The sequence below is a fragment of the Pholcus phalangioides genome, unplaced genomic scaffold (genome assembly GCF_987345545.1).
Source record: "Pholcus phalangioides strain wild (caught in Gottingen) unplaced genomic scaffold, Ppha-v1.0 ptg000037l_1, whole genome shotgun sequence".
Classification (NCBI taxonomy): Eukaryota; Metazoa; Arthropoda; class Arachnida; order Araneae; family Pholcidae; genus Pholcus; species Pholcus phalangioides.
In genome coordinates this window covers 1,488,468-1,504,002 of record NW_028301624.1, presented here as the reverse complement: position 1 = coordinate 1,504,002, position 15,535 = coordinate 1,488,468, and the positions used below count along the sequence as shown (strand labels likewise).

The window sequence follows — 15,535 nt, the reverse complement described above, 5'->3', positions numbered from 1 at the left end:
TTTTCCTTTTCTTTTCAAATAATGCGTGCCTATTCACCAATATCACCAAACTGCGATTACCAATTAGCCAATGTCCTCCAAAGTCAATCGTGTCCATTTACAAATTTCACCAAACAACGGCTACTTTGGCTAACCTCTTTCCCGATTTGGCTGCATTATTTTTATCAAATTTACTGAATAATTATGATTAATCGAAAAAGTCGGTCTCTTATACATGGTGAAGTGTCTTTTATAAAATGCGCCAAGACAAAATTCAAACAACCCTAAGGAATTTTTTCCAATTTCTATATTTCATAAAATACTCATTACTTCAGTTTTGGTGACTTAGGAGCTATTTTGGCGACCTGCAGCAATTAGTAAATAGCAGCATTTCTGCTGACAATCGGTAATGCACCAAATCGGGACGAAATAGTTAATTTAGTGAGTAAATAAAATTCACCAAATAATGAGTACTGATACCACAGTTTGGCAACATTGACGAATGGACACTCGTTATGACGTGTCTATTCACCATTTTTGCAAACTATCACCGATGTAACTAAACTTTTTTTTTTTTCGCCAGGAATTTATTTTCGCCAATATCGCCAATGAGCGAGCCAGTTTCTTTCTGTTTAACGGACGTCACAAAGTTCACTCTCGTTGGAGGAATACATGTTTTGATTGACATAGAGGGCGTTCTATACATAATTTAGAGTTATTGTATGGAAAAAAAATGTGGTACTTACTTAAATTGGTCCCAGAATAGTCTTGTCGAAAGTTGGCGGTTATTAATATTATCCCGAAAGATTTGGCTCCTATGTTTTTTGTTAACGCATTTGGGGATTTTATCCGTGGCACGATCCACTTTTAAATTCGCTAAAGCTATTCTGGGAGCTGCTTAGGTATTAAAGTGGTTCCACAGAATTGTCTTAGCGAAAGTTGGCGGATAATAATATTAAAAAGATTTGGCACCCATTTGTCAATTTTATCCGATTTGGTGCCTATTGTTAACCCACTTGTTGATTTTATCCGATTTGGTGCTTATTGTTAACCCGCTGGTTGATTTTATCCGATTTGGAGCGTATTATTAATCCACATGGCGATTTTATCAGACAAAACGTAATAAAATCCACTTTTAAATTTCGCCAAAGCTATTCTGGGAGATGCTTACGTATTAAATTGGTCCCAGAATGGTCTTGGTGAAAATTGGTGGATATTAATATTATCCTGAAAGATTCGGCACCTATTGTTAGTCCATGTGTCGATTTTATCCGATAAAACGTGCCATAATCCACTTTTAAATTCTCTGAATTTCGCCAAGGCTATCCTGGGAGCCATTTAAATACCGTCGGGACCAAAAATGATCGCCAAAAGAAATTAATACATCGATATAATCATTCATCGGGGGTTACAGAGAAAAATATTTTCATTTTTTCCCCCCTACATTTCTTAAAACTGGCGATAGAGGGAGCCAGCTTACGAAGTTATTAAGTACATATCACACGATTACATTGAAAAATTGAAACTGATTCTGTACCTGTTCTTTAGAAGCCAAGAAAGAGAGAGGAAAAATTACACGACATCGTCGGTGGCGCCACCCGGTGGCAGAGGTACGAAGTAGCAGCAGTAGACGACTTGGACGCGTTGCGACTTGTCGTCGAGTCATCTCATCGCGCTGGTGCTCGTGGTGATGTGTTGTTGTTGCTGCGACGGTGCCGAGGAGAGACTAGCAGACTGTGGCGTGATGTCCATAAGTATGGCACCTGTCGCAGTGGTCACTATGGACGCCGCTGCCACCGCTGGAGAAGTGTCCATGCACTCTCCCATGGCCGTCTGGTGATGCTGATGATGATGGGGATGGTGGTGCTGCTGCTGCTGCTGATTGGATGACGACGACTGAGGGTGCCGCTGTTCGGACGAGGACGACCCCGACTTGCGTCCGCCGCTGCCCCGTTGCTTGAAGTGAACCTTGGCGTGCCTCTTCTTCTCGTCGCTCCTGGCGAACTTCCGGCCGCAGGTCTCACACGAGAAGGGTTTCTCGCCTGTGTGGGTCCGTATGTGGGTCGTCAGGTGGTCGGACCTGCTGAACGACCTCATGCAGATCCTGCACTGGAACGGTTTCTGGCCCGTGTGGATCCTGATGTGCCTGGTTAGTTCGTCGCTCCTCGAGAAACGCCTGTCGCACCCGTCGATGGGGCAGGCGTACGGCCTCTCGTGAACTGGTGTCTTCGATGGCCGGCTCGGGTACTTGCGGGGCTTCACCGGCAGCAACTTCAGCGGCACGGGGCTTGACTGGTAGGCTTGGCTCAGAATCTCGTGGCCCTGCGGGGAGGGGGAATAAGAATAATTCGTATGAAAATTGGCACTTTGTGTCACACTCGTATGCACTGGTGGCGTATAAACAAATAGGAGGACGTGGCCCGGGTCCCAGGACAGAGGCATATCTATAAGTTTTGCTGCCCTGGGGTTTTAAAAATTTTACCGCCCTTTCTCCTCCGTTATAATCCAATTTTCTCTGGTCATATATTTTTCCTCTGGCAGGGACATCTTAAAAGCATCGTGAGGCCCCGGGCAAAATGACTTTTTTGAAGACCCCTTCCCTGGTGAGATGCGTTTTTACTTTAGAAATTTTAATCAGATCTCCCCACCTGGCTGTGCCCGGTTGGGCCCCATGCCTTAAGACTGGAGTGGGCCCTGGGTTATAGCTTTCTCGTAGCCTTTCCGATGGCCCATGGCTCCAAATAATGTATTTTTGATTGGCTTTGTGGCTCTTTACACAGCTTCTACGGGGTGGGGGGGGGGGTCTGTCAATAACCCTGGCCTGGCCTAGGGAGGAGTGACCTTGCGCATGTGTCAATAACGTTCGTATTTCTCTTGTGACTTTTCCATAAATTGATGGCCTCTTGAGCCAGGGCCTCTTCTAAAGCATTTAAAATCAAAATGAAATACTTCACCGTATTGGTGTATAAAATTTTCAATCGGTTTGTTGCTCACGAGCACCACAGTGCTCACTGAAATCTTCCAAAAACCGATAGACATTAAAACTATACCCCCCCCCCCCCCCATTCAAGAAGGGATCTAGTATTGGGGCATTTTACGGCTGATTGGGGCATTACGTCTGAGCATCTGTCAGAGTTTCGAAATAGGTGCTCCGTGGACAGCAATTAAGTGGAGTAGAAGGGTCTGACGACTGATCGGGAATGGGTCGTTGAATTCACTGCTTGTTTTTTTTTTACGGGTGACCAAAGATCTAGTTTTAGCCCCCAGTGCTCTTGAGTCCAAAAAACACTGAATATTCGTTGTCTATGCTCATCATTAAAGGAAGAGCACCGGAAGCCGCAACTAGATCTTCGGTCATCCGTAAGAAAAGAAGCAGGGAATTTAGCGAGCTAGTCCCGGTTAGGCATCCGGGGCGTCAGACCCTTCTACCCCTACATAGTTGTGAGCCAGAGAGCACCCATTTGGCAGCTCCGACACGTGACCAAACGTAAAATCAATGTCAATGCTTAGATCACTTCTTGAAAGGGGGGAGGGAGTGGTGCTCAGTTGTGACTTCTATATCAATACACATGATCACAAAATCGGGCTCACGAACCGATTTCTTTGAGAAGATGCGATTGAGCACTGCCGTGCACACACATACTTAGGTATTTCTTTGAGCACCGCGGTGTTCAAAATTGTCTGGCATGAATGGAACTCGTAACACAGAAAACTTTTACAGTGGTGAAATGCACAGGATTTCTCAAGAAAAACGATATAGACCATACATTGCTCAACCCATGGCCCCCGGGCCAATGGTGACCCTCGAAGTCATCTAATGTGACCAGCGACCTCTACAGCGACTCAGTTTTGAACAAATGAGTGAATCAAGCGGCACATTTCCAGATCATTTAAGTCACCCGTGGCAATCTAAAATGCGGCATATTTACAGATCTCTTAGGCAGCTCGTGGATTATTCACATATCTTTCAAGTGGACCACGTCAGATTCCCAGATCACTTGGGTTACCTGGGGAACTGTTTAAGATCACTTAAGCGGCCTGCGGCACATTCTCGCTCGGGGCACAGTTCCAGATCACTTGAGCAGCATGCGACACATTTACAGATCACTTCAGTGGCCGTGTCACATTTAGTTCAAACAATTTTTGTTTTCAAACTAATGAGGTGCCCGCACTCTCAAAGAGGTTGAGCACCCTTGATATGACTGACCAATCGAGCCCAGGTCCACGGTCACAAGTCCAAAAGCGGAACTAAAAATGACTGAAGATTTTTAAAAATATTTTCAGTACAAAAATTAAAAGGCCCTAGGGACCTTTAGGGAAGTGCGGGCCACGTTCGTTTGAAAACGTGACACGGGCCACTTAAGCGATCTGTAAAATCCGGTCACGAATCACTCAAGTGATGTGAAAATGTGTCTTGGGCCACTTAAGCGATCCACTTAAGTATGTGGAAGAGTGCAGCTTAAGTGCTCTGGAATTGTGCCACGGGTTACTCAAGTGACCTGTAAATATGCCGAGGGTTACCTGAGTGGTCTGGGAATTTGCCGCGGATCACCTGGGTGATGTAGAACTGCACCATGGACAGCCTAAGTGCTCTGGAACTGCGTTGCGACTCACATGAGCGATCTGGAAATGTGCTCCGCTCCGCTTAAGTGATGTCGAACTGCACCACAAGCAACTTAAATGCCCTGGAACTGCATCGCGGTTCACATGAGTGACCTGGAAATGTGTCGCGGTTCACATGAGTGACCTGGAAATGTGTCGCGGTCCGCTTAAGTGATGTGGAACTGTGCCACGGATCACTCAAATGATTTGTAAATATTGCACGGATCATTTGAGCGATGTTGAAACGTGCCACGGGCTACTTAAGAGATCTGGGAATGTGCCGCGGGTAACTTAAGTGATGTCGAACTGCACCACTGGCAACTTAAGTACTATGGATCTGCATACAGGCAACTTAAGTGCCTTGGAACTGCATCGCGGTTCACATGAGTGACCTGGAAATGTGCCGTGGGTCACTCATGTGAACTGCATCATGATCAGCTTAAGTGCTCCGGAACTTTACTGCAAGCCACTTAAGTGGTCCGTAAATGTGTCACTTAGTTCACTTTTCAAAATTAGGTTTGAGGTCGCGGGCACCATCAGTTGAGTCCGAGGGCCGCATTCGGCATTCGATGTCACGGGTTGAGCATTCACGCCCGAACTAAGGCCTCCTCTTAACTCGTCAAAGACGGCCCTGGGCACTCACCTTACTCGTGCTTTGGTTGTACTCTGCAAGCATGGCAGTGGCGGCAGCGGCACTGCCCGGCATCAAGATGGTGGTCGAGGCCGAACTGCAAGACGTCGTCGGCTCAGAGTCCGGCTCGACCTTCGGAATGACAGTACCGGTCGCCTGACACAGCACGGACCCGAGCTGCAGGCTGGCGGGTCCGAACTCCGACGTCGACCAGTGGTACTTCTGCTGCTGCTGGCGCCCGTAGTCTTCCGCCTGGGGCTGAAGGGTGACCAGGGTGGCCGTCTCCACCACCCCCGCTTCGGTGGCCGCCGTCGTCGTGGAGGGTACTTGCGGGATGATGGCGCAGGTGTAGGTCACAGGTTGCTTGATGAATGTGATGGGGTCAAATTGTTGGGGCTGAGATCCGACTACCGCCGCCGACGTGAACTGATCCAGCAGTTCCTGGTGGTGAGGGCTGTCCAGGAACTGGTCCTGGGAATCCGGTTCGAACCCGGGACTCGGTGACGGTGAGAACTGGGAGGGTGAAGATGCGTGCACGGCCTGTGGCACTGGTGAGATCGAAGCGGCCTGTTTCAGGATGGAAAAAGACATTAAAAAACGATCAGTGTCTAGGAATCGGCAATCGAGTACTACGAACGGAATGATTTATTACAGTAAATGTGATAATTCCCGTTATTATACATAATAACCGGTTATTATGCATACCTACCAAGCATTTTTAATAAATGGAAGCAAGTTTCCCAGAGTTTAATCACTTTTTACCTGTGATTATGCATAGTACTCAAGCGTCGTTGGTGAATTCAATAAATTTCCCTGAATTATATCGAATTCCAAATTAGCTAAAACAAAAATTTCTGTTCGTTAAATTGAGGAAAACCGCTATATCGGGACTAGGAATAACATGAATACAATCGAATCCCGTTATAACGAACTCCAAGAGACCGGAGAAATCACTTCGTTATAAAGGAATTCAAGGTTTCTGCATTTCGTTCTTACGTAAAGTTATCTGGGGGAATTAGAAATGTGTTCGTTAAAAGGAGATTTTCGCTATAACGGTATTCGTTAAAACGGGATTCGACTGTATATGTGCAGAACCTTCTAAAAAATTTCGTTGAATCGAGAAATTCGTTAAATTGGAGTTCATTATATAGGGGTACGGCTGTAATCACATTTTTTTTATCGATAATGCAATGGTGAATTTAATACGCTCAAAAAAAGATTATGCATAATGTCCAAGCGTCGCGTCGTTGATAAACATGATAAATCGTACTATATGATATACACGATAATTCATACCTGTATTATATCATTATATCGGGGGGGGGGGTACGATCGTAAAATTTGTTATCGTTATATAGGGGTCCGACTACGTATATTCATCGCACATGCTAGACTCATTTGGAAGTTTTTCATATTCAAAAAATTCATCAATTACACTAGGGTATTATGCATAACCACAGACAAAGGCAATACATTTCAAGTATCTATCAAATTTACCAACGACGCTTGTGGGTATTATGCATATTCGCTTGCAAAATAGCATATATAATTTATCAAACTTATACCAAGACGGTTGTTAAGTATGCATAATAACCGATTTTACCGTAACAGAGACTGACTCACCTCTATGGAGGGCGAGGAGGTGGTCGCGGTCTGCTGTCCCCCGGAGGTCATGATGTTGAGTAGAGGAGTGAGGACGTTCTTCTCGTGGGATGACGATGACGATGACTCGCCCCCGTGCTGGAGCCAGGCTGTCGGCGAGAGCACCGACGGCGACGAGCCCAGCTGGGTGGACGACGTCGTGAAGCAGCCCCTGTAGCTGATCCGGTGCTGGGACGAGGATGACTCGTGACTGCTGCTGGTCCCTCCATGACCGGAAGATGGGAACATAGACCCCCCGCAGTCACCGCCGACCCGCTCATGTAAGAGGTCCGAGCCTTCGGCTGCAACAACAAAAAAAACATCGAAGCATTCAGTGTTTGCAATATCGAATGCTGCTATGTTGCAATTCATTGCAATGCAACAACCACATTAATCGATGCAGAAAAATCACATTCATCGAGCACAGATTATAAATCAACATCGATTCACAAAAAATTCGCAGACAACAATTATAGACAAGAGTGAGTGAGTTAGTGATTGAACAAGTAAAGTGAGCGTGCAATAACCGAGTAAGTGTAAGTGATGGAGTGATTAGTGAGGGACAAAGCGAGTGACAGCGTAAGCGACCTAGTGAGTGAATGCATTGAATGAATGAGTGAGAGCGAGCTAGTTAGCTATAGTTACAGGCCGGTTTTACTCTGTCACTGACTTGCTCATTCGTCAATTGCTCACTCACTCACTCATTTACCCACTGACATGCTCGTTCACTCACTCGTTTTCATACTTGGCTACTGATTTACTGAATAGCTCATTGTCTCACTCATTAATAGAATCACTTATTCGCTCATTTGCAGACTCACTTAATTGCTCATTCGCAGACTCACTTAATTGCTCATTCGCAGACTCACTTAATTGCTCATTTGCAGACTCACTTAATTGCTCATTTTCAGACTCACTTAATTGTTCATTTGCAGACTCACTTAATTGCTCATTTACAGACTCACTTAATGGCTCATTTACAGACTCATTTACAGACTCATTTAATTGCTCATTGACTAGCTCATTCACAGACAGACTAACTTAATTGCTCATTGACTAGCTCATTCACAGACAGACTCACTTAATTACGCATTCACATTTGAATGCTCATTCATTGACTCATTTGCTCATTCACTGCGTTAATTTGTTGACTCATTCGTTCACTTGCTCATTCGCTCACTCATGTCGAAGTGTTGTCCGTAAATTTTCCGGGCACTATATCACCATCTATCGTGCGTGAAAAACAAAAATGGTAAAATAGATTAATATAAACACAGACAATTACATGTTACACATGATCCGAGACGTTGAGTGACAAGAAGTGTCGTCACCATCATGAGGAATGACAAACGACACATTTGTGATTCTTTCCTTGTTTTCTCAAGTTGGTGTTTTCCACATGTGTGCACGTGTCAACGATGGACATCATCAGACAGTCATGTGCGTGTAACAAAGACAGATTGCTCAACGTGACGATAACATCACACGAGATAAACATCCATTTCTCCCACAGCGGAGCGAAAAAAAGGGAGCTTGTCCCCATCAAGAACCTACAAGAAGTTGTACGTCCCGTAAAATAAGGGACAAAAATTGGTCCACTTTCCCGATACATCGACCTTAATTTGCGCTTGATGGCAAATTATTGGTAAGGGGTGTTAGAGAAAGAAATTGTTGTGTGTGTGTGTGTATATCGAGTTGATTTTCCTAATTGAAATGTACAGTGTAAAATAATTATTTGAATTACCTTTTTGCCAATTGAAGCACACGCTTTTTGAAAACATTGTTGCCATTTTATAGAATTTGTTGGAGAAATCTATGTCGTTTCGTTGTTAGAAAGGCATTTGTAATTTCAAAGCATTGTTGAAATTACCTTTGACATTTTGAAGCTTTTTTGCGAAAATTATTGTCATTTGAAGCATTTTTGGAAAGACATTTATCATTTAATAGCATTGGCGGAAAGACATTCATCATTTAGCAGTATTTTTAGAAAAACATTTGTAATTTTAAAATATTTTTGGGAAGATATTTGTAATTTCAACGCATTGTTGGAAAGACATTTTCCGTTGTAAAATCTTTCCCAATCAAAACATGGCTGGAAATTTCTTTTCGCACGTTGCGTTGCGAAAATCTTTCCCGTTTAAAACATTGTTCGGAAAATATTTTCGATTTAGTACAACTTTTTGCAGAAATATTTTCCATTCAAAACATTGCTGGAATTATCTTTTCTAAGGACGGGCCGAATAGTGATCTGGCCAAATATCAATTTTCTTAAAAACCATCACAATTATAAATAAAATTGGCGTTTTTAATTGAAAATAAAATTATTGGATTTTTTTTTTAAATGATTGATATTGAATTTTAATTATGCAATTTATTATTTGAATAAATATTAAAAAACTGGAAACTCTTAAAGATTTTTATTGTCACGATACTGACAATAAAATTTAAATATGATGTATTGTATTTTGATATTACAGTGATACCTCGGCTAACGAAGATGATTCGTTCTGGAATCACGTTCGTTAGCCGAAACGCGATTTCCCACAGGTTTCTATGGAAAATCGTTTGATTCGTTGCAGCTACTGCCCAAAATTTAGAGATAAGTTTTTTATTAAAACACCGAGGAATGTTATAAAAGACAAAAACTGATTGAAAGCTAAATTGAATAGCTTCAAAATTGTATGAGTGAGAATATACAGGAAGATGAGAGATGCTAAAAATCTTTTTTTATTTTCCACAACCAACACCAGCTTCAGTTTATAAAGCTCGTGTTAACACAAAACAATCGAGTTCATACGTGTCTCCATCCATTTGTGATTTGGTCATTTTGGTTCATTTCTATGTCTGATACACGCAGATGGAAAATATAATCTCCAAGAATGTTCAGCTTGATGCTAAGAGTCTTGCACAGAAAGAACGCATGCTTTGAAAACATAGGCTACCTTTTTTTTTTTCAATGCATTTTGGCCAAGTCTTTCATTTTATATGAAATGGTTCAAGGAATTTCAGAAAGAGAAATCCGCAGGTTCATCTGATAAAAAAAATTCCGAGGTAGACATGAGTTAATCGGGCCGTAGTGACATTAGTTCTGATGATTGGCGTAAAAAATTCTGTTCATGACGTACATATTTTATGTTAGTGCGTGCATTCATATCATCGAAAATGTTCGTTAGCTGAATATGTTTTTATTAGCCAAAACAGAAAAATCAGGAAAAACTTCGTTAGCCAGAAAATTCGTAAGCCAAGGGGTTCGTTAGCAGAGGTATCACCGTTACTTACAGAATCAATTTTTTTTCAACACTTGTTACAATTTGCATCTTATTAAGAAAATGTCAACCATTATTTACTCTTAAATATTAATGCATCATGAAATGCACGATTTTATGATAATTATTTTCCCTCTCTAGATGTTCGTTGTCCCTTTCAGTAGCTCAATACGTTTCTTGTCTAGTTGCATCGTTCAGTTAGTTGAATTTGTGTTATTCATGCTCACTTTCACATTATTGTGGTAGGATTCTATTTTCAGATTCCTGTTTTACTTATCCTAGAAATTCACCGTGACATAACCTCTTGCACAGAAAAGGGATAGGTATGCACCACGCAATAAAATATAATCAGTGAATAGTGAATTTATACAAAAAATTCAAATTTTTGAATGCATTTTCTATTTTGGCCAAATCTTTCATTTTAAATGAAATGGCTCAAAGAATTTCAGAAAGAGAAGCGTAGGTACGTCTGAAAAAAGATTCCGAGGTGGGCATGAGTTAATCGGCCAGTAGTGACAGTAATTCTGATGATGGCGTAAAAATTCTGCTCATGATATTCTCATGTCATTATCATTCATATCTTATGTTAGTGCGTGTGCATTCATATCATCGAAAATGTTCGTTAGTCGAAGCAGAAAAATCACGAAAAAAATCTTCGTTAACCGACAAATTCATAAGCTGAGGCGTTTCTTAGCCGAGGTATATATCAATGTACTTACGGAATCAATTTTATTTCAACACTTGTTACAATTTTACATCTGATTAAGAAAATGTCAACCATTATTTACTCTCAAGTATCAATACATCATAAAATTTATGACTTATTTTTCCCTTTCTAGATGTTCTTTGCCATTTTGAGTGGCTCAAAACGTTTCTTGTCCATTGCATGTACATTTTTCATGTTTGTGAACTTGTGCATATAATTCATGTTCAATTCCACATTATTGCAATAAGATTATATTTTCAGATTCGTGTTTTACTCATCCTAGAAATTCACCCTGATCTAACCTCTTTCACCGAAAGGAATACACACAACACAATAAAATATATTCAGTAAATTTTTGATTCATGCGAAAAATTCAAATTAATATAATTTTTTTAAATTAGTTTGTTGTGCTTAGATATTTACACAGATATACCTAATAATTACCTAAGCATTATTCGGCAAAACCGAATAGAGACCGAATACCAAATATATCGGATATTCATCTCATCTCTAATCTTTTCCATTTAGAACATTGTTGGGAAAATATTTTCGATTCAGCGCATTTTTTCAGAAATATTTTCCATTATATACATGAATGCTGGGATTATATTTTCCATTTAAAGCATTCTTCGGAAAATATTTTTGATTTAGCATATTTTTGCAGAAATATTTTTCATTCTTGACATTGCTGAAATTATCTTCACCATTTAGAATAGTGTGTCCCAAAGTGGGCAATATCGCCTCCTGGTGGGCGATGGAAAGGTCCAAGGGGGCGATAGAAGCCACGGGTATAACATAGGATCCTATGGGTTCGCTTGAGTTGGGGGGCGATGAGAGAAAAATTTCTCTGAAGAAGGGGGCGATGGAACAAAAAGTTTGGGAAACTATGATTTAGAACATCGTTGAATCAAAATGTTTTTGATTTAGCACATATTTTTGCGAAACCATTTTACATTCAAAACGTTGTTGGAATTCTTTTCCATTTAGAACATTGTTAGAAAAATAGTTTCGATTTGGCACATTTTTGCAGAAATATTTTCCATTCTACATATTGTTGGAATTATCTTTTGCCTTTAAAACAATGTTCGGAAAATATTTTCGATTCAGCACATTTTTGCAGAAATATTTCTCACCAAAAGCTATTTGTTGGATAATTTTCTTTTTCTAAAACATTTATTAGAAAAATATTTTATCTAAAATATTGTTTGGAAAAATATTCATCCATGAATACTTGTCGAAAACATCATTTTTTATCTTCATACCGCATTTTTTTAAAAAAAAGTCCTCTTTAAACCATATTTAACAAAAAATGTTCTGTTACAAACATATTTTGAAACCAATTATTGGAAACGTGGTTTTTTTTTTTTAAATTTTCCAATATGTCGCTGAAAAAATCTTTCTCATTTAAAAATGATTGTTAAAATGTACGTAACATAAAAAAAAAGACAGTTTTAGGAAACATTTGAGATGATTCGAAACATTGATGGGAACATTTTCTGCCGTTCAAAGCATTTTTAAAGAACATTTTTTTTTGCAAGATTTAAAGCATTTATTGGGGGAAAAAAAATCTTTGCTGGAATATTGGAAAAATATTTGTTATTTAAAGGATTGTTAGAAAAATATTTCAAATGATAATTAAAGAAAATATTTACCATTAAAATCTTCGGTGGAAAACATTTCTGCTTCATTCCAAGCATTGTTGCAAGAAAGTTTGTCATTTGAGAAATATTTAAAAAGAATCTTTTTGCTAGTTAATAACTTGAAGAATTTTTGGAAAAAAAAGGCTATTTCAAACTTGAAGTATTTTTAGAAAGATTAATTCCTGTCGGAAGAAAAATTTTCGTTAAAGCATTATTCTTACGAAGAAAAACGCAAAATAAAACCATTATTTGACCGCAATAATGATATTAGAAATTCCAATTCCTGACGGGAGGAAAAATAGACATTAATTAAATGGTCTATTTTATATATAATGTGATGCATCATACATATGGAAGAAGAAAAATATTTGACAATTATTTGTTCTTCTTCCATATGTATAATTTATCTTTTCTCCGTTTCATTGTCAAACTACCATGAGAAATTCCCGCAATAATGCTAAATAATAACCTCCCTTCAAGAGATATTTTAATTTCTCATGCGAACCATAATTGATTATTTTGAACAAATAAAAAGGATTGTTATTCAATCATTCATGATTATTGTATAGCAATCGATTAAAAAATGTAATTATTTTGAAAATGCTGATTGTTTAAATATTGATATTAACCAAGACGATGTATATATAAAAAAAAAAGATAATTATTTTCTCAACAATCGAAATATAATCAAGAGGTGATAATTCTCGTCCACACAAACCTGCATATCGATATCGGTATCCTCTGGAATGCTTGTTATTATTGTTGTAATAATAATGGTGAGGATAATGATGATGACCGTAACGGTCGTGTTCCGGTGGTAACTGCGATTCCGGCGGCCACCACGATGACGGTGAGCGATGGTGATGGTGGTATCCGTACCGTGGACCATCGTAGTCCGGTCCCTGACTAGCGGATCCGCAGGACGGTTCGTCGTGCGTCGGAGCGATAACCCCCTGGGCCCTGCAAGGGAAGTAGCGACGCACGACGCTCGGGGGCCCCATATCGGCCATAGGCATCCTCGGCCAGTTCTTGCCCACTACTGACCAGTGAGATCGCCGCCTGTTATCGTAGCACTGGTCATCCAGGATTAGATTTTTTTGCCGATATATTTCAACTCTCACCGGTACCGGCCGACGTCGTCTTCATGGACGTCACCGTTAATCCACCAGCGCGAGTAGTATCCATCCACACGGCACTCACTTCGACATCTCACTATTCCACGTGCTGGACACTGGACAACACTACTTGGTAATAATCCACGGCAACGCACTTACTCCATCCACCGAGTCATTCATAGAAAAAGTTCTGGTGTCGGATTTCACTCACGCGAGGCGGAAGAAATTATTGGTGGTGATGATAGCCCCGAGGGGGGTTCCAGATTGCGGGGGCTCCCCCCGCCTTACGGATAGACGACACGAGAAAGAATTTTTTTCGATTCCACACGAGGAATTCGATCCCGCTGGAGGTTCATGGGTTTTGTTGTGCGGTTGCGTACGGTTTTCGAACGAAGAACTGACTTGTGTAGGTTCGAAACCTTTAAACCAGTTTTTTGGATTCGCTCGCTACGATTGGTCAGAGAATCGACACCCACTCTTTTTTTTTTTTCAGCTGGTTACGTTAGTTGATCGTCTTAAGAGCGGTTCTAAGTTCAGGGTCGTGATACCATTCACAAGGAATTGCATGAATTCTGATACGAAGGGAGTGAGCGTCGTCGTGCCAACACGAAAAGGAAAAAGATGGTGGGTGGACCATAAAAAAAAGAGGTGGCCAAAGTGCGTACGTACGTAAGTCCTCGTAGGGTACGCTCCTTGTAACGACGGGGTGTGGAGGGGGGGGGGGGAGGAACCTTCGCAGGTAGTCGAGGAATACCATCAACGTTGGCGGGTATGGTGAATGGATTACAGTGAAACCTCGCTAGAGCGATATATTCGATATACAGTCGAATCCCGTAATAACGAACTCTAAGAAACCGGAGAAAAAACTTCGTTATAGCGAAATTTCGTTATAAAGGAATTTCTGATTATTTACATTGTTCCTATGTATACTTATTAGAGGGATTAGAAAACCGTTCGTTAAAACGAGATTTTCGCTATAACGGTATTCGTTAAAACGGGATTCGACTGTAACTATAAATCATTCGACAATGATGTTTTTTCGAATCTTGCTTGGAAATGTCTATAGCAAGGGTGCTCAACTTTTAAGAGAGTGTGGGGGCCACGTCATTGGTTTGAAAACGTGTCGCGGGCCACTTGATCGAGTTGTCTGGAACAGTGCCGCAGGTCGTTTAAGTGATCTTGAAATGTGTTGCGGGTCACTCGGATGATCTGTAAATGTGCAGCGGGTTATTTAAGTGATCTGGAAATATGCCACGGGTCGGTCACTCAAATGACGTAGAACTAACTGCACAGTGGGTTACGAAAGTGCTCTGGAAATGTGCCTCTTTGTTCATTTTTACAAAACTATGTACCAAGTCGCGGGCCACATCAGATGACTCTGAGGACCACATCTGGCCGGTGGGTCATGTGTCAAGCATGCGTGGCCTTTCGTCTAATGCAATGGTTCTCAAACTTTTGTTACCCGCGGCCCCCTTGCCCATTTCATAACTCATCTACGGCTGTCCAGAACAGTTTGATAGATATTTTTACTAATAAGAAAACCACTTCGAAGCGTAAGTAGGCATACAAATCCAATATCTTCAGCTCGTCGCTATGCCCCCGACAAAGGTTGGCGACGCACACCTTGAGAAACACTGGTCTAATGTCGAAAACTCCTCACGATACAAAGAGTCCCTTTCCGCGATAACTGTCAACGAGTGCTCTACCACTCAGGCCCGCCCTTAGGAATGTGAGACAGGTACGGTCGCACCCGGCCCCGCGCTTTGTGAGGCCTCGCACTCACGGTAAATTTTTGAACCCTTTCACCAATTCTCAAATCATTTCTAGCATTAATTCTGGATTTTCATCAATTGCGAAATTATTTCCTTTATCAACTCCGGAATTATTTCTTTCAATTATCTTTAATTCATCAATTCTAAAACTTTCATTAGTTTCATGGGAATTGTCCAACCCAT

At 41.0% G+C, this 15,535-nt stretch overlaps 1 protein-coding gene across 3 annotated transcripts in view; it reads right to left on the bottom strand.

Moving 5' to 3' along the window:
* Positions 1 to 581: 581 nt before the first annotated feature.
* Positions 582 to 15,535, bottom strand: part of LOC149065872 (uncharacterized) — a 29,796-nt gene continuing 14,842 nt past the window's right edge. For 2 of the 3 annotated variants that reach the window (XM_089253309.1, XM_089253311.1), the window contains exons 2-4: positions 6,836 to 7,155; positions 5,225 to 5,779; positions 582 to 2,301 (exon numbers count right to left, since the gene is read on the bottom strand). In XM_089253309.1, the coding sequence (XP_089109435.1) occupies positions 1,642 to 2,301; positions 5,225 to 5,779; positions 6,836 to 7,155 (1,535 nt within the window). In that variant the 3' untranslated portion in view covers positions 582 to 1,641. Of the gene's footprint in view, positions 2,302 to 5,224; positions 5,780 to 6,835; positions 7,156 to 13,183; positions 13,953 to 15,535 lie in introns of those variants that run through there. The other variant, XM_089253310.1, reaches the window with a different exon arrangement.